Source organism: Dromiciops gliroides, chromosome 2 (genome assembly GCF_019393635.1).
Source record: "Dromiciops gliroides isolate mDroGli1 chromosome 2, mDroGli1.pri, whole genome shotgun sequence".
In the NCBI taxonomy this organism is placed as follows: domain Eukaryota; kingdom Metazoa; phylum Chordata; class Mammalia; order Microbiotheria; family Microbiotheriidae; genus Dromiciops; species Dromiciops gliroides.
Window position 1 is genome coordinate 152,736,504 of NC_057862.1, and position 21,067 is coordinate 152,757,570.

The following is a 21,067-nucleotide window of genomic DNA, read 5'->3' on the forward strand; positions in this document are numbered from 1 at the left end:
ATGGCATAATGGCCTCTGGGACAATTTGGGGAAGGACCTCTGGCTCATGGACTCATGGACAGAAATAGAGTATCTCACAGATGTGTGGCCTGCCCTGATAATTTGCTATTTTCTAATGAGGGCTATGTGTGTGCATGTGTGTGTATATGCAATAATAATAATAGATTGCATTTATACAGTGCTTTATGACACAGAGCATTTTACATAGTGTTTGTATACTTGCCTATATCCACATCTGCATTTTGTGTTTACATGTGTATAACATGTTCACGAGCATGAACACATGCTGTACAGACTAATATTAAATATCCAAGGGGCTAATTTTTCATTAGAAGTCCCCTTATTCCTGGGTACATAATAACTCAACTGTGAAAATCCCACTTAAACTGAAATTCAGTCCCCTTGACCTTCCTACCCTTGGGGCCCCAGCATGGGAATCAAGATTTGATCCCTTAAATGGGCTGCTGAGGAAAACCCCATCCCCTACAAACAGCCTGCTCTGTGCCTGGATACACTGGCCGATCTGTCTGTGTAATGTATTCCTCACTTCTCTTTATTCCTGTTCAGTTCTAAGGGTCTTTTGTGCTGTAGAAACAGAACTTTATGGGGGGCTCTTACCCCAGGAAAAACACTTAGTCTGTTTTGAATGGGAGCCAGGAAAGTTGGGGCTGGGGTGGGCATTGGAAGGTAATCTCTCTTAATACCAGAACCTCAAACAATCCAGAATCCTCAGGTGGGCAGGGAACCTGAGAGGTCATTAAGTGCCTCTCCCTCCCCCCTGCCCCCACAACTACCTCCTAGGTCGCCAAGCTTGTATGGTTGGTGCCTTGTCTAGGGAGAGCCTTACTTCACCCTGATGCACTAGGATGCCAGAAAGGGCACAGTAGGTTGAGTGTAGCCACTGAGGCCAGTCCCCATTCAAGGAGTACCTTAGGGTCTGGGGCTAAAAACTGGGGGTCTACTAAGGAAGTAGAAAGAAGGCAGGCTGCAATGCCTGGCCCATGCTCTAAGGTCTTATTCTACTACATGTTGGTGAGAGACTGTGGAATAGTGGCTGTTTTATTGGGTACAGGGTTTTTTTTTTTTGGGGGGGGGAATCCCTCAGTTCTTCCCCCAGAGTGGTAGGTATAGACCTGAGGGAGCCTAAGCCATTATGGGCCCTTTTTAAGGGCCTGAAGAGAATATCAGTGATCTGCACTGCTTACCACTGCCTAGCTGGCTTCCAAGGGGGTGTTCAGACTCTTGGCTCTTTTTCCATGTTGCCTTTTAATGAGATATCTATGATATTGGATATTGCAAAGTGAGATGATAAAGTGCTTTGCAATCCTTGAGCCCTATATATTATACTATTATATATTATAGTACATAATGATATGTTGTTATTACTTATTATTTACATTCTTATATACCTATGGGCGAGGGTGGGGCCCTGTAAACCCTGAATCTTGTCCCAGGGTGGGCACTTGACTCTTTTGACGTCTGTAGTTCTCCCAGGTTTCAGCGGGAGGTCGAGGACTTACCTTCTGAATCAAGCTTGCAAACTGCAGGTTTCTTGAGTATGAAATGTTTAGAATTGTGCTATAAGCATTCTCTCCCCTGTTCTCCAGGGTAGCCTCTACTGCCACACGCCGCCGGCTGCTCTCTATGATGAAAATGGACGTATCAAAGGACCTAGTGTAGGAAGAACACTCTGCCTGGGTTCTCCTCAGGGCTCTCCTGCAATACTCCCTGCAAGAAAACCAGAACATCAGGGTGCTGGGGATAGGATGAAGTGTGGATGGCTGGGGGCCATGATGGCTGACAGAGGAGGGTCTGAAGGGATGAGTGGTGGTGGAGGGTTGTGAGGGAGTCGCCCTTGGTGATTTGGAGTTAGTAAGCCTGCCTAGTGGAAGGGTACACCGGTACTTCCTCCCTTTTAGTCATTGTTGTCGTGGGAGGAGGCCCATAGCTCTGTTGGAGGTATTCCATTTTTCCTGCCCTGCCATGAACTGGGCATAATTCCATGATTAAGGGAAGAGAGAGAGAAGGAAGAAGTAGAGGAGAAAGAAGAGGTAGAGCCCACGATTCAAGGTCCAGCTCATGGCCACCTCCTTGATGAAGCCTTCTCTAGTCACTTCAGTCTTCAGTGATTTTTCCCTTCTTTGAGCTCCTTTGCATTTAGTGGCCATACCATGTGCTGCACACAAACACCACCTTAGTATTATTTACCTGTGACTCCATATTCTCCGAAAGGGCTTCTGGGAAGTGTAGTTTTCCCATTTGGAAGGACTGTGAGAGATGAGAACCATAAAGCAAATGGTGCCCTCCTCTGTAGTTCTCACAAGCTTTCTGTCTCTCCATCCAACTAGGAAAACTACATTTCCCAGCAGTCCCTCTTGCCAGTATGGCATTACACCTTTTTGGTTAGATTCTGCTTTGTCTGTGCAGCCAGTCTCAGATACTTACCAGCTATATGACTGGTCAAGTTAATTCCCTTTTCTGAGTCTCAATTTCCTTATCCCTAAAATAAATGGGTTAGACTTGATCTCTAAGATCCCTTTAAGCTAGAAAACTATGGACCTATGGCTGGGCACACGGTAGACATTCAATGACTTGTTGAACAAAAGAAATGTATGAATGAAAGAAAGAATGAATAGATAGAGGAGAAAGATGATGATGGTGAATGAGGTCAAATCTAAGGGACACAGAGCTCCACCTACCAGGAAGAAGAGACAGGTCCCCTAAGCTGCTGGTGGAAATTGTGAGGGTAGCAGGAAACCCTGCTCTGGTGATGTACTCACATGGCAGTGGGAATGTCGCTCTGGGCATCCAGGACCAAGTCAGGCACACAGTGTTCATCTTCGTTGCACCCATTCCAGAAGGGTACCTGAATCAGGGGAGGAGCATGACATGAGTCAGAAAGACCTGAGACCAAGTCCAAACTCACACACACACACACACACACACACACACACACACACACACACACACACACACACACACACTCACTCTTTCTCAGTGTCTCTCTCTCTCTCAAAATCAACTGATTCCCTTTCCATGTTTTCCGTTAATTTGCTGCTCGTCTCCCAGGTGCCCTCTGCTTTTTCCTACCTTCATGCCTTTGCCCAGACCTTTGCTTGAAGAGGCTTTCCTATCTCCTTCAAAACATGACTCAAGACGTAACTTTTTAATAAACCTAAATTTTGAGCCCATACAGCTCAGTCCTCTCTGCTCTGTACTCAGGTAGTATTAAAGTAACAACAAAGTAATAATTTACTTTAAGTAATCATTCATACTAAAATAATCATAATAATAAAGTAATCGTTCACTTTAAATCATTCACATTTAGAATTCACTTACTGTGCAACTACCACTATTTGGAATATAGCTGAGAATGAAGAACCTAAGACACCAAAGAGATGTGACAGTTTGTGCACTGGGCTTTGGAGGTGGTGGTGGGAGCACTCCCATTAATACACATGTAGATCTCTCCTGAAATAGCCTTTCAGGACTTCACTCAGAGCCTTTTTACTCTTAATATACACAAAATTATAACCAGGCTTACAAATCTGATTGCTGAGTCCACAGTAAGAATAGAGGCAGCACCTCAGAAGGGGAGGGGGAGCTGCTAGAGGGTAGCCATAGAAATAGCAATGCTAATTGATATTGGATAGGATGGGAAGAGAAAAAAACTATTAAAATCAGGACACAAAGTATAGCTGTCTGGAACTGCTTAGCAGAGGGGCAAATAGTCCCACATAATGGTGCTTGAAGATAACAGATGTTTTTAATTATGACCTTGAGTTATTGTGATAGTGTTAAATTCTTTTCAGAATATTTTGTTTGAGAGGACCAAAAGAATGATGGATTTGGAAAGAATGTTGACACTTAAATGAATCGATACAAAGTGAAGTAAGCAGAACCAGGGAAACACATATAGCCAGTGATTATAGGGATGTAAGTAGAAATAACATCAACTAAAAGAAATAAAAATGAGTACTCTGTAATTATAACTAAGAAGCTTTGCAAAGAAGGGAAGGGAAGATACATCTCCCTTCTTTTAGGGGTTAGGGGCTATGGGTGTGGAAGACTGAATATACTGTTATACTTGGTTAATGTGTTGGCTAGTTTTGGTGACCTGTCCTTTAAAAAAAATTCTATTAGAAGAGATGACTTTGGGAAGAAGAATGAAGGTTTGTATTTGCAAATAAATGTGATTTAAAAATGAAATAAAAAGATAATAAAACATATAATATGTTAATATATAAATGTATAATAGATTTTAGACAGATTGTCATCTAGACTTTGGTGTATAAAGAGGTACATTTTCAGTTATCTGGAAAATTGAATTTATATAATTTACAATTATATTTTATAAATTATAAATGACAATTCATATTTATAATTTATAAAATTGAATTTATGTAATTTACTTAATTAGGTGTTGCTACATGGATTATCAAAAGCTACCAGGTTGCTTGGCAGATGTATCTTAGCCTCTTTTCCTGTGTGAAAATCCCATCCTCTCTGCGAGGCTTTGTTCTTTTGGCCAATGTACCAATTTTACCCATCCCCCCCTGGCTGGCCTCTTATAGGTGAGTGTTCACTTTTGTCTTGCCTGGTTCCAGACCACCACCTCTCTTCTTAGTCACCATCTCCAAACCATGCTCTAGAATTTTGCTAGGAATTGCAGTCAAGCTCATTGACCTTTATTTCTCACCCTACTGTGCTTCTGACTTCTGGACCACCCTGCCTCAATTAACCTGTCCTTTCTCTGGAACATACCTCAATACCTGGGGTCTTCTTACCCTGGAACGTCATCCTAAGGCAGGGGTGTGCTGGAGCCAGCCTGAACTGTCTAGAGTCGATTGTTAAAATCTCACTGTGAGTGTTTACATCTTGGAAATCAGCAAATGTTACAAATCAGGGTCGATTTATTGTTTTGTTGATTTTCTAGAATAATGCATATTTTCAAAAATATGTTGTCTGCTACACTTTTTTTTCCCTACTCGAGAGCTAGTTGTTAAACATTTACCAACACATCACTATTTCTGGGCTTCCATTTTGGGGGTAGACCCACACTTCATTTCCTTCCTGGCTATGCTCCTGAATTCAGCGTTATGGCTCAGGTGCCTTCTCATCCTGAAACTTCCCTCTGCCACGATGCCCCCTTCTCCCACTGAATCTGGGACCTTCTCATTTTGGAACCTCCTTCTATCATGCTGCTCCCCTTCTTCCATTATTGAGGTCCCCCCTTCCCCGCCACAGGCCCAGGTCAGCCATGCTTCATTCCTTTTTAGACTATCTATGCTTCTGACAGACTTCACCACCATGCCCTTATTTCTCATCTCCTTTTTTATTTTGTCTCCCCCCATTTGAAAGAACTGTCTTTCCCTTTTTAAAAATCATAGTATCTAGCACAATGTAAGTGTTTCTTGGCTGCCTGCCTGCAGTAGAGGGATATAGGTGCTTAAAAACTGTCTAAGATGTATTGTCCACTGCACACTGGCTATATTTCTTCATGTCTGTTCTCTCTGGGAAAAGTGTTTTGGGGGCCCCAGTATCTTGAGGGTATCTGGGCTAGCTGGCTTTAGGGGGAGAAGTATCCTGAGAATCAGAGAATGGGAGAAAAGGATCATAGGGAACACTTGTAAAGGAGTGTGACCATTGCCCATTGGGAAGCTAGGGAAAACATGTGGGCTGAAGTCTTGAGGATTTCATCAGTCAGTAAGCAGGATGCCTGGGGTATAGTCCCAGCTCAGCTACTAATTCCTTCTGTAACCTTGGGCAAATCTCTTATGTTCTCTGACCTTAGTTCCCTAATTTGTAGAATGAAGTGGCTGGAATAGATGACCTCCAAGGTTACTTTAATAAGGAACATCCTATAACCCCTATGTTGATTTGAGATCTTAATGTGTGCCTAGCTCTGTCCATGCTATGGATGATGCTGAAGAAGACCTGGTCCTTTGTCCCAAGGAACTTAGAAGAATCTGCTTCCCAGACCAGATTGCAGGTAGGCTGCAAGAGGGTCAGAGTAGGTTAGAGGAAGGGAGAAGGTGGAATGGTGTGACTACACTGTTTGGGGAATGTTTCTGGAGAGGAAGAAAATGATGGAGTGGCCCTCAGTGTATTAATTCTCTCTACTGCAAATGCTCTGTTCCTGGAAACTGGCTGAATGGGCAGGAAGAAGGAACAGTTGTCCTAGTCCCTCACCCTGCTGGCTGTGACTTACCGAGACTCTGAGAGTGGTAGGCCAACCATCATCCAGGATGGGTCCATTGTCAGGGTCATCCAAGGCAAACTCAACTGAGAATGTCACTGGCTTCACGTAGTCTGCTGTGTCCTGTGGAGGAAGTATAATGGTCACTGCACAGGACAACATCTGGGTCACTGACAACTGAGGCCCAGGTGACTTTGAAAGAGGCCTGGGAGGGAAAGGACTATAGCAGTAAGAGGAAGGAATAGGGAGGAGAGAGAGGAGGGGAGGAGAGAGAAAGACAGACAGAAATAGTCAGATATAGACAAAGAGAGACACACATACAGACAGTAACAGAGATAGAGAACGAATAGAGATTAGAAGCCCAGAGGTCTGTGTATGCACAGAGAGAAGGGGATTGGGTATCGATGTGAAGGAGAATGGCCAGAATAAGGCTGAGCCCCTGTATCAAGCCAGACAGACTCTGCTGGGTTCTGGGTTCCAGCACACTCCCCTGAAGTTTAGGGGCACAAGAATTGTGAGAGGCTACTCAGATGCTGTATATTTGAATGGCAAAGTTCTCGATTCCCTATGGGCTGCCTGGGAGAAAAGAACACCCAGCATAAACAGCCCCAGACATCTGGCGGCTGTGACCAATAGGAATACTACCACTGCCAGTGAGTTTGTGACAGGGATTTATCATTAACATCAATTCCATCGGGGATCTTGGAGATCATTTAGATGAGTAGCGTCAAACTCAAATAGAAACTGATCCATGCAGGTCACAAATTAACTTAGAAAACTACACATTTTCATTATCTGTGTTGTATTTTTATTTATCTTCTAAAATATTTCCCAATTACATTTTAATCTGGTTTCTAACCCCACTTGGGAGTTTTGAGCTGGCGCTCTGAGTTTGACATCTGTGATTTAGAACATCCCAGCCCTCAAAGAATTTATATTCTGTGCCAGCCTGGAGACTGGAAGATCAGAGTTTAAATCCAGCTTCAGACACATATTAGCCGTGTGACCCAGGGCAAGTAACTTAACCCTGGTTGTTGCCTCAGTTCCTCATCTGTAAAATGAGCTAAAGCAGGAAATGGCAAATCACTGCAGTATTTTCGCCTAGAAAACCCCCCAAATGGAGTCACAAAGAGTCAGACACAACTGAAACAATAACAACAAAGAATACACAGACAAGTAAATAGAAGGTAATTTGGGGAGGGAGAAAACAGTAACAAGGAGGAGGCACCAGGGAAGGATCTATAGAGAAAATGGCACTTGAGTTGTCTTAAGAGAGGCAGAGATAATTAGGGAGTGCATTCTAGGTTGTGAGAAGGCATGGAGGTAGAAGATGGAATGCCAAGTTCAGGGAGCACCTGATAGCCTAGTTTGTGTGTGAAGGGAAATGTAAGATTGGAAAAATAGGTTGGAGCCAGACCCTGGAGGACTTTCAATTCCAGGCTTGGCATGGGAAGTTTGCATTTTATGTTAGAGGTAATAGGGAGCAAACTTGAATGTATTTGAACAGGGAAGAGACATAGCATCAGACCTGTGATAAGAGGAAACATGGACAGAAGGGGCAGTAAGGAAAGGAAAGGTTGGTGTTGTGAGGACCAAATGAGATAGTAATTGTAAAGCACTTAGCAAAGTGTCTAGCACATAGTAGGCATATTACTACTACTACCACCACTACTACCACCACTACCACCACTACTACCACTACTACCACCACTACTACCACTACTACTACCACCACCACTACTACCACCACTACTACCACCACTGCCACTACCACTACCACCACTGCTACTACCACTACTACCACCACTACTACTACTAGTGCCACCACCACTACTATCTTCATTTGCTTGATCTCTTAGATTCAGAGGCCTTTCACTTTGACCACAGAGGCCCAATAGTTCTTTCCTTTTTTCACAAGCCTCCTGTTTCCTGAAGCTCTGAGAGCTACCAGCTTCTTAACACACATACATACACACACACTTGCATAATAACTGTATTTCTTTTCTTTTCTTTTGCGGGGCAATAGGGGTTAAGTGACTTGCCCAGGGTCACCTAGCTAGTAAGTGTCAAGTGTCTGAGGCTGGATTTGAACTCAGGTCCTCCCGAATCCAGGGCCAGTGCTTTATCCACTGCATCACCTAGCTGCCCCCGTATTTCAATATATTTGTTTTCCTTTGCATTCCTATGTATAGGGTGGGCCCAAAGTCATGAAGCAGTCTGAAGTTTTAATAACTTTTTGAAAATGATTCTTTATTTCCTATATATATATATATATATATTTTCCTATGAATGCAGTATATGATGCTATGATATTATAAATTAAAAACAAAATATAAAGGAGTTACTAAATATTGAAACCTCTTGGTGGCTTTTGGCCCACCCTGTATTTTATGCATTATAAACAGTATTCTGAGAAAGGGTCCCAGCGGTCCAGGACACAAAGATTATTAAGAAGCCCTGGGCTATATGATCTCAGAGGACCCTTCCAGCACTAATGCCTATGAAGCTGTGTTCCAGAACAAGCTAGAGCTGCCTACATTAGCATGCTGGCTGAGCTTCCCACCTCAAGAAAGGTACCTTACCATAGCTCCTAGGACAGGTCACAACCCCTACATCAGCCACGGTAGGTGCTTTGGAACAAACAGACCCGAGCCCCAGCGTCAGGCTCACCAGAATGTGGAAGTTGATTCGGTCACAGTGCTCTTGGCCAGCAGAGAGCAGAGCTGCCCTGTGTGTGTATTTGTCTGCATTCTCGTCCAGGTGGGCTCGTGGCGTGTACCGCCGCTCATCAATGGTGGCATTGTACTTGATGCCTGGAGACAGTGGGGATGCACAGAGTAGTGAGAAGACAGAACCACATCTGATACCGGGTCTATGGTTTCTTACCATTTAAACAGTTCTGGAAAAATTCTGCTTCCTCAGTGAAACCTTTTTAGACTGACTGGAGAATGACTGACACTTCCCTCTCACTCTGTTTTGAATAGGGAGTGCCCATAAAGATGGGAAGGGATTGAGGATGGAAAAAAGGAAGGAAGAAGGATGGCGAATTGGGGAGAGAGCATGGGAGGAAGAAAGAGGAAAAGATGGAGAGGAAGAAGAGGAAGAAAAGGTAAGAGGAGAACAGGAAAGAAAAAAGGGAGATGGAGGAGGAGAGAGGAAGGAATGAAAGGGAAGAAGCTTGTAAGAAAGAAGGTTGTCACAGTAGCCCTTTAGAACTTTTTTTAAAAATGCATTATAGCTCCAGTTTGGAACAGTGACCACCAGCAGTTCCAGGATATGGGCCTTATGGTCTTAACATTTAACTGAACCAAAGATTATGACGTCTTTCTCAATTATGTTTTTCCTTTTTTAAAAAATGAGACTTCGTTAGAATAGTTATGCATCAACAATTACTATTCACTAGTTACTATATTTAAAAAGCTACTACAGAATTTAGAGCAAAATTTTTTAATTTTAAAAATTTATTTATTTTTTTAGTGAGGCAATTGGGGTTAAGTGACTTGCCCAGGGTCACACAGCTAGTAAGTGTTAAGTGTCTGAGGCCAGATTTGAACTCAGGTCTTCCTGATTCCAGTGCCGGTGCTCTATCCACTGCGCCACCTAGCTTTCCCTAAAATTTTTTTTAAAATGTAAGCACCTGGATACAAATAGAGGCCTTATTTACTAACTTATAAAAATCAAGTAGTATTTTAAATCACTACTTGGTCAAATACTGGTTGTTACTCCAGGCTTCAGTGGTCACAGACCTTCCTAACTCACCCTGATGAATTGGCTCATCTAGGGCTTATCTGAGATACTGGGATCCCTAGGCAGGTTTGAGCCAAAAAACTTTGCAAAAAGTAGCTTCCATTTACCTCAAATGCTATTTTTCTTCTCATCTCTGCCATTAGAATCACACTAGTTTATATTTTCTGATATTTAGGTGCTGAGCTTGGAATCAGGAAGGTCCCAGTGCATACCCATCCTCAGGCACTTATTAGCTGTGTGACCCTGGACAAGTCACTTGAACTCTATTTGCCTCAGTTTCCTCTTCTATAAAATGGGGTTAATAATAATACCCACTTCTATGATTTCAGAAAGGCCTGGAAAGACTTTTATGAACTGATGTATAGTGAAGTGAGCAGAACCAGGAGAACATTGTACACAGAGACAGCAATACTGTTTGATGAAGAACTGTGAATGACTTAACTATTATTCTCAACAATACAATGATCCAAGACAATCCCAAAGGACTATTGATGAAACATACTATTCACCTCCAAAGAAAGAACTGATATTGATGGAACACAGACTGAAGCATGCTATTTTTCACTTTCTTTCATTTTTTTCTTTTACAAAATGATGAATATGGTAATGTTTTACATAATTGCACATGTATAACCCATATCTGATTGCTTACTACCTCAGGGAGGAGGGAGGGGAGGGAGGGAAGGAGGGATAAAAATTGAAACTCAAAATTATAAATAAAAATGTTTATTACCTTAAAAAATAATAATACCCACTTCCAGGGATGTTGTGAGGATCAAATGAGATAGTAATTGTAAAACACTTAGCAAAGTGTCTAGCACATAGTAGGCACCATATCCTTATTGTTATTATTACCACCACTGTCTTCAATTGCTTGACATCTTAGATTCAGGGGCCCCATTCACCTAGCTCGTTTACCTTGACCACAGAAGCCTGACAGCTCTTTCCCTTTTTCACAAATCTCCTGTTTCCTAAAACCCTGAGAACTACCAACTTTCTGACTTTAGCCTGTTCTCCGTGGATCCCTCATCTTCCAATCCTGACCTGACCTGATCTCTTCACCCCATGTGATCTTTAGCTCTTTGTCCATCACCTGCCCAATGACTGTTCGGTAATTCTGGACCTCTCCTGCTAGGAAGTGCGAAAACCACTGGTTTCTGAAGGGGCTCGGAATCAGGGGGGAAAGTCTGTGGGAGGGTGTAAGCACTAACACATTTAAACAGAACACACCATAATTTTTCAATAGAAATAGAAGGGAAATGGGGGACTGAGGAGGAAGGGGAGAAAGTGAAGGAGGAGAGAGCTGCTCACCTACAGTTGCAGTTTGGAAATGAGGGGACAGGAAGATGGGCAGGAAGCAGAGGAAGGCCACCATGCAGGTGGCATCCTTGCCATTCCGCTTGCAGTCCTTGTGGAAGATGTTGATCTTGGATGGCTCAAAGTGGATGCTGGCATTGATCTGGACCACACTCCGGGACCTGGAGAGAAGGAGTGGGGAAGAGAGAGCTATGGCCCACTTGGTAAGTCTGTGGGGCTGCTCTGGTCATGGTTAAGGGGCATCAAGTGGGAAAGAAGAGACAGACTTAGGAGAGAAGAGAAATTATATTGAGGTTTAGGTGTTTCTCCAGAACTAACTTCACAGTGGTGACAACCAGTTTTCCATGATCTACCTGGAGATTTTGAGGTCATATGATGATAGAGCTAGAAGGATCTTCAGAGGTCATGTAATCCAACTCTCTCATTTTATTGATGAGGAAACTGAGGCCCAGAGAGATTAAGTAACTTTTTCAAGGTCATTCAAGTGACCAGCAGAAGTCTGATTCAAGTTCGGGCTATCTAATTTTAAGACCCAAACTCTTTCTAGTTCACTGTATTGCCTATAGATGTGTGTGTGTGTGTGTGTGTGTGTGTGTGTGTGTGTGTGTGTGTAAAAGGGGGTGCTGACAAACTGCTTACTATGCATGAAGAAGACTTGTGCCTATTATATTTTGTTTGTTTGTTTTTAAGGCAATGAGGGTTAAGTGACTTGCTCAGGGTCATACAGCTAGTAAGTGTCAAGTGTCTGAGGCCGGATTTGAACTCAGGTCTTCCTGAATCCAGGGCTGGTGCTTTATCCACTGCGCCACCTAGCTGCCCCCGTACCTATTACATTTGAAGGTACTTCAAGGGTACAAGATCATTAGTTTCCTATATTCATTTTTTTTCTGTACATTTCTTTTTCCTACCAGATTATAAATCCCGTGAGAACAGGGAATATACATTTTAAAATCTTGATGTCTTCTTCAGAACTTGGCATAGCATCTTGTATATTAATAATTTTAATTAATTGACATTAATATAACCAATAATAATTTTTTTCAATGCATCAGATGTTTACTAAGGACCTACTCTGAGCAGGCACTGTACTAGATAGTAGGGAGACAAAGATAAAGAAACAAAACAAAAGAATGCCAGCCCCCTGGGAGCTTACATCCTATGGAGGAGGTGCTAGCTTCTCCTTATCAGTTCATTCCTTTACTTTAACAAACCACCAATGATCACATTAATAATAATATCAATCAATGAAAATATCAACATGCAAGATGCTGTGGAACTTAATACATATTTTTTTTTTTTAATGAATGAATGAATGTCAGCTGCTAGTACCCTGCTCTCTAGAAATCTAGGTGAAACCCCTCTCCCTGACATCCACGCCCTGTAGAGTCTTCAGATGAAGCCAGAAGCCTCAAAAAAGTGGGAGTGACCCACCATAAGATCACAGCACCACCGAGGGATCCCACTGCCAAGTCAACGAGTCCATCTTCATTGAGGTCCATCTGCCCGTGGACACTGCAGCCAAAATACTGGAGGCCTGGGGCGAGTTCTGAGGAAGCAATTCTCTGTAAGGTGAGAAAGAGAAAGCTGGGTTCATCCACCTTCAGGTGCAGGAAAATTGGGAGGGCTGGCACTGGGGTAATCCCTAGGTATAGTTGGAATAGGGAGCTGCCCATATGATGTGATTTGAGGTTACCAGGAAGGTTCCCCCTACCTCTGCAGCTCAACAATATCATTCTCCAAGGCTTCCGAGGGTGCTGGACATTTCCACCTTTAATAGAACTCTTTTAGGCTAAAGTAGGGCCTCTTAACCTTAAGGTCCACCAAGCCCCAAGGGGTCCAAACGTTGATTTCAGGGGTTCTGTAAATTTGAATGGGAAAAATTACATCTGTATTTCTTTTTTCTTTTATTTTGGGTGGGGGGGTTGGTGAGGCAATTGGGGTTAAGTGACTTGCCCAGGGTCACACCGTAGTAAGTGTTAAGTGTCTGAGGCTGGATTTGAACTCAGGTCCTCCTGAATCCAGGGCGGGTGCTCTATCCACTAGCCACCTAGCTGCCCCTACATCTGTATTTCGAGACAATCAGTTTCCTTTATAATCTTATGTATTTTATTTTATGCATTTAAAAACATTTTTCTAAGAAGCAGTCCATAGTTTTACAATGCTGCCAAAGAGAACCACTACACAAAAAAGATTAAGAACTCCTGAGATGAGGCAGTGTTTTTAGAAGGTATCCTTTGTTAAAATGATAATTTATTGCCTAGTTAGGGAAACAAATGATCTCTTGTCCTCATTAACATGAATTAGCTTCTCAGATTAGCTTGTCACCAGCAAAGAATATAATTCTGGGGAGATGGAACACAGGTCATTTTTTATATAGAGAAAAGGGTAAGGAAAGGTACTACTCAGGAGTCCATAGTGGGCACAGGACAAAGCATGGGGATACTGAGCATCTGGTAAGGTATTGTAGAATTAGAAAGAAGGGTACTAAAGGGGGAAATGAATGCAAAATTTGTCTGCTTCAGAATTTTGACTGGTCAGTTGTGGCTAGGACAAAATTGAGTGATTTTTTGTCTATAAAGGCAACCCTTGGCTGAGTATCTGAAGCCTAATGAGCCTGTGACATTTGGAATATTTACTATGTAGTCCCTTGGGTGCATCCCTTTTTTGTTTTTGCAGGGCAATGGGGGTTAAGTGACTTGCCTAGGGTCACACAGCTCTAGTAAGTGTCAAGTGTCTGAGGCCGAATTTGAACTCAGGTCCTCCTGAATCCAGAGCTGGTGCTTTATCCACTGTGCCACCTAGCTGCCCCCGGGTGCATCCCTTTTGGAAGTCATAACAACTTCTTCCCATCCTAGGGCTCAGGATACTTTTCTTTCTTTCTTTTTTTAAAAATAGATTTTTAAAAAATGGATAACTTATGTTTTATTTGTTTTCCAAATAAATCCTTATCACCCCCTTCCCTAGAGAGCTAGTCATTGTCATAAACAATAGAAAAGAAAGTGCTCCCCTCAAAAGCAATTCAACAAAATTATCCAAATACCTCAGTGGAGTTTGGCACTATATACAGTGATCTACACCCATAGTTTCCTACTTCTATAAATAAAGGAGGGAAATGCATCTCCTCCTCTCTTAGTTAAACCTGATTATTGTCATCAAACAACATTTCGTTTCTTTTTATTGTTTGCTCTTTCAGTTTTCATGGTAGCCATTGTGTCTATTTTTCCCTCTGGTTCTGGTGACTTTATTTTGCATCAGTTCATGTAAGTCTTCCCACACTTCTCTGAATTGTTTATATTTATTGTTTCTTATGTTACAGTAACATTCCATTTTATTCATATGCAACAGTTTGTTCAGCCATTATCTAGTCAATGTACATCTACTGATCCTAGTTCTTTGTTAAAAAAGTACCGTTATAAATATTTTGGTATATGCAGAAGCATTCTTTCTGTCCTACCTTCTTAGAGTATATGCCTTGTACTGGGATCAAAGTTGTAATTTTAAGCATAATTCCAAATTGCTTTCCAGAAGAGTTGGAACAATTCACACCTCCACCAACTGTGTATTAGTGTGTCTGTTTTTCTATAACCCCTCTAATGTTGACCATTCCCATACTCTGTCATTTTTGCAAATTTGCTTGATGGGACACTATTTTTGTTATTCTGTACTTGACAAATATAAAACATGAGCATTTTCATATACACAGAAGTAGAGAAAAGTAGACTGCATGTGATACTATGAATTTCTATTATATATATAATATATAGCTTGAATTTAAAATGACATAATAAATTTAAATAAATTTAGGGTTTTTTTTTTTTACTTTTTGGTGAGGCAATTGGGGTTAAGTGACTTGCCCAAGGTCACACAGCTAGTTAAGTGTCAAGTGTCTGAGGCCAGATTTGAACTCAGGTCCTCCTGAATCCAGGGCCGGTGCTTTATCCACTGTGCCACCTAGCTGCTCCAAATAAATTTAGTTTTAAAGATGTCTGGTTAGCTTGCCTTCCTGAAGATGAACTAAATAACTCTTGAGAAGGTTTTTCCACTCTAGCTATATATTCAAGAGGATTTGGTGTAATTAAAAAAATAAGTGTCAATAATTCTTTTCATCTGTCCCAGGGGCAACATGAAGTAGTGGATAGAATACAGGCCTCAAAGTCAGGAAGACCTGGGTTCCAGCTTGGTTGTATGACCCCAAGGTCATACAACAAATCACTTGACCGCTCAGTGCTCTCGATCAGTAATATCAAAACTCAAATAGAAATAGGGACCACTAATTGTTCACATTCATTATTCTGAAGGATCCCTGAGGGCTGCATGTTGGCTCAGTTTTAAAATGAAATATCATCTATGTTTAATTGTATTTTTCCTTATTTAAAAAACTATTTCCTGATTACATTTTAATCTGGTTCCAGCAGCGCTTGGGAATACTGGGGGCCTCACTGGGTGGGCGGCTGCTTGTTTGACACTTCTTCTCTAGGCAACCCTCTTTAAAACTCTAAGTTGCAGGCAGGGTGCTGACTTGCATTGCTCAAGGAATTCCCTATAGCAGTGAAACCACAGGTTTACTTCCTATCTCTTTAGTTCTCTATTCCTTTTAACTTTTCCAAAGTGCTACCAAAGCCATTGTCTCCTTAGACTTTCCTGATGCCCTTATAAGATAGAGATGAATTATGGCACTATTTCAGGGATTAGTGTGGCCAGTCCCCCTTCACTAATACAATCCCTCTGTGCCTAAGTAATTTCTTTTTCTTCCTTCCTTCCTTCCTTCCTTCCTTCCTTCCTTCCTTCCTTCCTTCCTTCCTTCCTTCCTTCCTTCCTTCCTTCCTTCCTTCCTTCCTTCCTTCCTTTCTTTCTTTCTTTTTTGCAGGGCAATGAGGGTTAAGTGACTTGCCCAGGGTCACACAGCTAGTAAGTGTCAAGTGTCTGAGGCCGCATTTGAACTCAGGTCCTCCTGAATCCAGGGCCAGTGCTTTATCCACTGCACCACCTAGCTGCCCCGCTAGGGCAGCTGGTGGTCAGTCTTCTGGTGGTGAAAATTTCTGAGCTTAACCAGGCTGATTGTTGGATGACAGATGTAGCCCTTTGCTGTTCTCCTATTCATGCCATCTCCAGCTTTGTAGGATCTGCCCATTTTTGTTCTGCTGGGCACAGCCTTTGAGAACCTGGAGTCACTTCTAGGCCTTGAGGAAGCATTAGAATAGGAGAGCAGGAATTACAACATTTCTTGCCCAGTCCTTGCCTCTCTTTTCAGCCTTTTACTCTTAGGGTGAAGTTTCCTTCTTTTCTATATCCTGTTTTGACTTCCCTGTCCTGAATTCCTCTTTCCTTAGTAGATAATTTAAAAAATACCTTCATTTTAGGGGCGGCTAGGTGGCGCAGTGGATAAAGAACCGGCCTTGGATTCAGGAGTACCGGAGTTCAAATCCAGCCTCAGACACTTGACTTACTAGCTGTGTGACCCTGGGCAAGTCACTTAACCCCCATTGCCCAGCAAAAAACAAACAAACAAAAAAAACAAACCCAAACCCTTCATTTTACTGTCCTATAGACAAGGCTTCTTAAACTGTGGGTTGTTACTCCGTGTGGGGTCACGTAACTGAAAGAGGGGGTTGTGAAAAATTTGGCAACAGTAAAAGGTTATATATACCTATTTTATACACCTATATATCTGGGATCGCATAAAAATTTCTTGGGAGAAAAGGGGTTGTGAGTGGAAAAAGTTTAAGAAGCCCTGGTCTAGATAACAGGGAAGTTTCCCATTGGCTTTTTACTGGTGCTTTGTCTCAAATAATGTATAAAGGGAGCCCAGAGGGTCTCTGGGTCTTTGACTTCAGCATGGATGCCCCACTGTGTGCTTCCCACTGGGGGTGTGGAGGCTACATATTAAGATTTCCCACAAACAGCAGTTTTCCACTCTCCTTTGTGAGTAGCAATAAAGTTTGCTTAAGCTATCTCTGTGTGGAATGATGCTTTTCATGTGGAGTCCCTTATACAACAATAACCATTTTACAGATGAAGAAACTGAGGCCCAGAGAAATATAGGTGATTTGCTTATGGTCACAGACATGAGTTTGTGGCAAAAAGAGGACTGGAACCCAGGCTCTAACTTAGCCCTGGGCTAAGATTTCCCTAAGTCAAGACAAGAGCTGTCTCTCATCAATTTTTTTTTGTATTTCCACTAAAATAGAGAGGGATTGGGTGAAATTCCACTTGATTGGAATCTTAGGTTCATCTAAAAACATAGGCATCTAGGTAACACAGTGGATAAAGCACTGGGCTTGGTGTCAGTAAGACTTCGAATTCAAATTCTGCTTCAGATGTTTATTAGCTATGTAACCCTGGGCAAGAGCTCTTTCAGCCTCAATTTCCTCATCTGTTGTTTTCTCTGTGACCCCATTTTGGGGTTTTCCTGGCAAGGATACTGGAGTGGTTTGCCATTTCCTTCTTCAGCTCATTTTACAGATAAGGAAACTGAGGACAAGAGGGTTAAATGACTTGCTCAGAAGGGTAGCTAGGTGGCACAGTGGATAGAGCACCGGTCCTGGAGTCAAGAGTACCTGAGTTCAAATCCAGCCTCAGACACTTAACACTTACTAGCTGTGTGACCCTGGGCAAGTCACTTAACCCCAATTGCCTCACTTAAAAAAAAAATGACTTGCTCAGAGTCACACAGCTAATAAGTGTCTGAGACCAGTTTGAATTCAGGTCTTCCTGATTCCAGGCCCAATGCCCTATCTACTGAGCTGCCTAGCTGCCCTTCTTCATCTATAAATAGGGATAATAGTAACACTTACTTCACAAGGTTGTTGTGAGGATCAAATGAGATAATATGTAAAGCTCATTGCAAATCATAAAGCACTATATAAATGACATTATTATTACCATTATTATCATCTCCTTAGGAGTTTTTAATCTTTTTTTGTGTCATGGACTCCTTTGATAAGTCTGGTGAAACCTATAGACCTTTCTCAGAATAATACATTTAAATGCATGAAATAAGACCTGTAGGATTATAAAGGAAACTAATTATCTTGAAATACTGTTATCAAAATATTTTTAAAAAGAGTTCACAGACCCTAAGTTAAAAACCCTTTATGTAATTCATGGATCATGGACATTTCCAGTAGGTTATCATTTTCAGATATATCCCAAGTGAAATTCAGGCTGTTAACTGGGTAGCCTTGTTCAATTATTCACCTCCAGTAAACTATAATATTTGTTAAATATTTAATAATTAAGTCTAGCCTTACAAAGAGTTGTCCTCCTATTTGTATTCAGCGACAGAGAGAAAAAGAACATAGATTCTGTTCATTTTGACTTGAGCCCTGTGTTAGGTAGACAAAAATCACTCAAGAATAGAATGGAATTTGTCTTCTGGCTAGCACAAGATTTGACTTGAGGCAAGCAGGCTGGCAAGTGCTGACATACCCTGCAAGCCTAGCTTAGAGGTTGTTTGGGGCTCGGGGGAGATGCTGCTCAGGTCAGGGAAGCTTTACCTGTTTATACCTCTTCAGGATGTTGTTCTGGAAGCCATGAAAGATGTAGATGACTCCCTGGTGGTCATTCTCCAGGGGAGCTCCCACTACGATGTCATTGTAGGAATCCTGGTTGAGATCTTGGACTGAGGAGATGGAGGAGCCAAACCGGGCATTTTGGTAGCCGTGGGAATCTTTTAGCGTCCCATCATAAATAAACCGGTTCTGCAGACAGAAAAGGGATAAGAGAAGGCCCATGATGAACTTGGCCAAGGTGCCCCAACTATCATTATTTGCTACTCTTGGTGCCCCAGACCTGATCTCAGGGATGTAACCAGGCAGGGAGACTAAGGGACTGCTCAGATGGAGCCTCTCAGAAGATCCCTACCACCACATCCACCTCCCCTATCTCCATAGGCATAGCTAGACAGGAAAAAAATTCTTCTCTAGTTCCTCTCTCTTAGCATAATAAGAACAGCTCCACTGAAGAAGCCTGGGATTTGGGGAGATCTTGAAGAAACCTTGACACTTTATTTATTTATTTATTTTTTGGGTGAGGCAATTGGGGTTAAGTGACTTGCCCAAGGTCACACAGCTAGTAAGTGTTAAGTGTCTGAGGCCAGATTTGAACTCAGGTACTCCTGAATCCAGGGCTGGTGCTTTATCCACTGTCCCATCTAGCTGCCCCTTTGACACTTTCTTAGTGCACAATCTTCCTGCAAGGTGAGGTACTATAGTCTCTTGGAGCCTGGCTGAGCTAGAGGCCACAGAATCCAGAACGGAAGAGGCCTGCAGACTATTGAGAAAACCTATCCCTTTACTGAGGATTTAAAGATATGTTTGCAGAATCCCAATAGTATAGCTTGTTTGCTGATGTATAGAACTCTCTCGTCTATTACCTATCTTTATCTCCCTCGCTTCCTATCTGCCTAATATATCTACCTCCTTAATGTGTCTCTGACTCTCCATTCATCCATCTATCTATCCTCTCTCTCTATCCATCTATTCTCTCTTTCTCTTCTTCCCTCTACCCATCCATGTATCCATGCATCCATGTATCCAGTTTTCTATTTCTATCTAGGTCCTTTCTCTTTTTGTCTGTCTCTCAAAATAAATCACTGTACAAGTTTGTGCCCACTCTTCAGTCTCTGGCAGCCATGCTTGGTATAATAGAAAGAACACTAGCTCTGGACCCAGGAGATTCAAATCCCATCTCTGATTCTTGTTCTTTGTGTGGTTGTGGCCGGTCAAGTCTCTTAATCTCTCTGGGCCCCAGTTTTCTCATAGGTAAAATGAGGAGGTTGGATTAGATGGCCTCTGAGGTCCCTCCCAGCCGTGCATCTAGGATCCTCTGAACAAACTTCCATGGCAACTCATCACTTCCTAGGCTTGAATTCTGAGGAAAGTTGGCTTCCCTGGAGCCATCCCCCATACTGCTCTGCCATAGCACCTGAAATTCCTATTACTAATGAAATTAGTACCCAGGGCAACAGAGTAGAAAGGATGGAATGTTGGATACTGAGGCAGCAAGGCCTGGATTCAAACCCTGCCTCTGACTGTATAATCACGAGCAAATCAACCCAAACTAAGCCTCTGTTGTGTCATCTGAACAATGATGGGATTGGACTATGTGATCTCTAAAGTTTCTTTCAGTTTTAGATCTTTGATCCTAGAGTCTTATGACTGTCTCCTCCTGTGGGGTAAGGCATTTTCTCTTCAGAAGACCCCAGTAAATGACATATAGGTTATCTATAGAAGGGGGAGCAGATTAACCCATTATGTACCCTCATCCATCTATCTCATACCAGAACAAATTTGTCAGATTATCTGGAAGAGAGCTGATCATTGAAAGGTTGGGACAAAGCATAGGCAAGTTTTACTCAGGGGTATGGAGATAGAGAAGGAAAGGTCCAGAACTCGGGGTGCTCTCTGGGGAGGGATTCCTGGGTGGGACACCTCACTGAGGGACCCTCGGTAGGGGAGAACATTGGGCACTTATGGGGGAGGGAGGAACATTGATACTTCTTGTCAGTTAGACATTTGTTTGTCTGATCCAGTCATCAACTTCCCTTCCTTCCCTGGGGATGCTCTTTGACTTCAGAGGAGACAATTCTGGCTCCTGCCTCTAGGGCATTGGGAGAAGGATCTGCTATTCCCACAGCTCAATCTTCTTTCATGGGGCATTGGAGAGCAGTGGGGGAAACTGAGGTCTGATGAAGGGGACAGATTAAAGTTGCCCCAGTTGGAGGTTGACCTGTTTCAAATTACGCATGCACCAGGGGTCTAGGTTTCCCAAGCAGGTGGTGTTTTCCCAGAGCTTTGCTCATCA

At 42.4% G+C, this 21,067-nt stretch overlaps 1 protein-coding gene across 1 annotated transcript in view; it reads right to left on the reverse strand.

Moving 5' to 3' along the window:
• ITGA11 (integrin subunit alpha 11) overlaps positions 1–21,067 on the reverse strand; it is a 156,531-nt gene that overhangs the window by 25,929 nt on the left and 109,535 nt on the right. The window contains exons 14-20 of the mRNA XM_043980465.1: positions 18,760–18,963; positions 12,695–12,825; positions 11,258–11,424; positions 8,870–9,012; positions 6,212–6,322; positions 2,781–2,866; positions 1,521–1,728 (exon numbers count right to left, since the gene is read on the reverse strand). Of these exons, the coding sequence (XP_043836400.1) occupies positions 1,521–1,728; positions 2,781–2,866; positions 6,212–6,322; positions 8,870–9,012; positions 11,258–11,424; positions 12,695–12,825; positions 18,760–18,963 (1,050 nt within the window). The remainder of the gene's footprint in view (positions 1–1,520; positions 1,729–2,780; positions 2,867–6,211; positions 6,323–8,869; positions 9,013–11,257; positions 11,425–12,694; positions 12,826–18,759; positions 18,964–21,067) is intronic.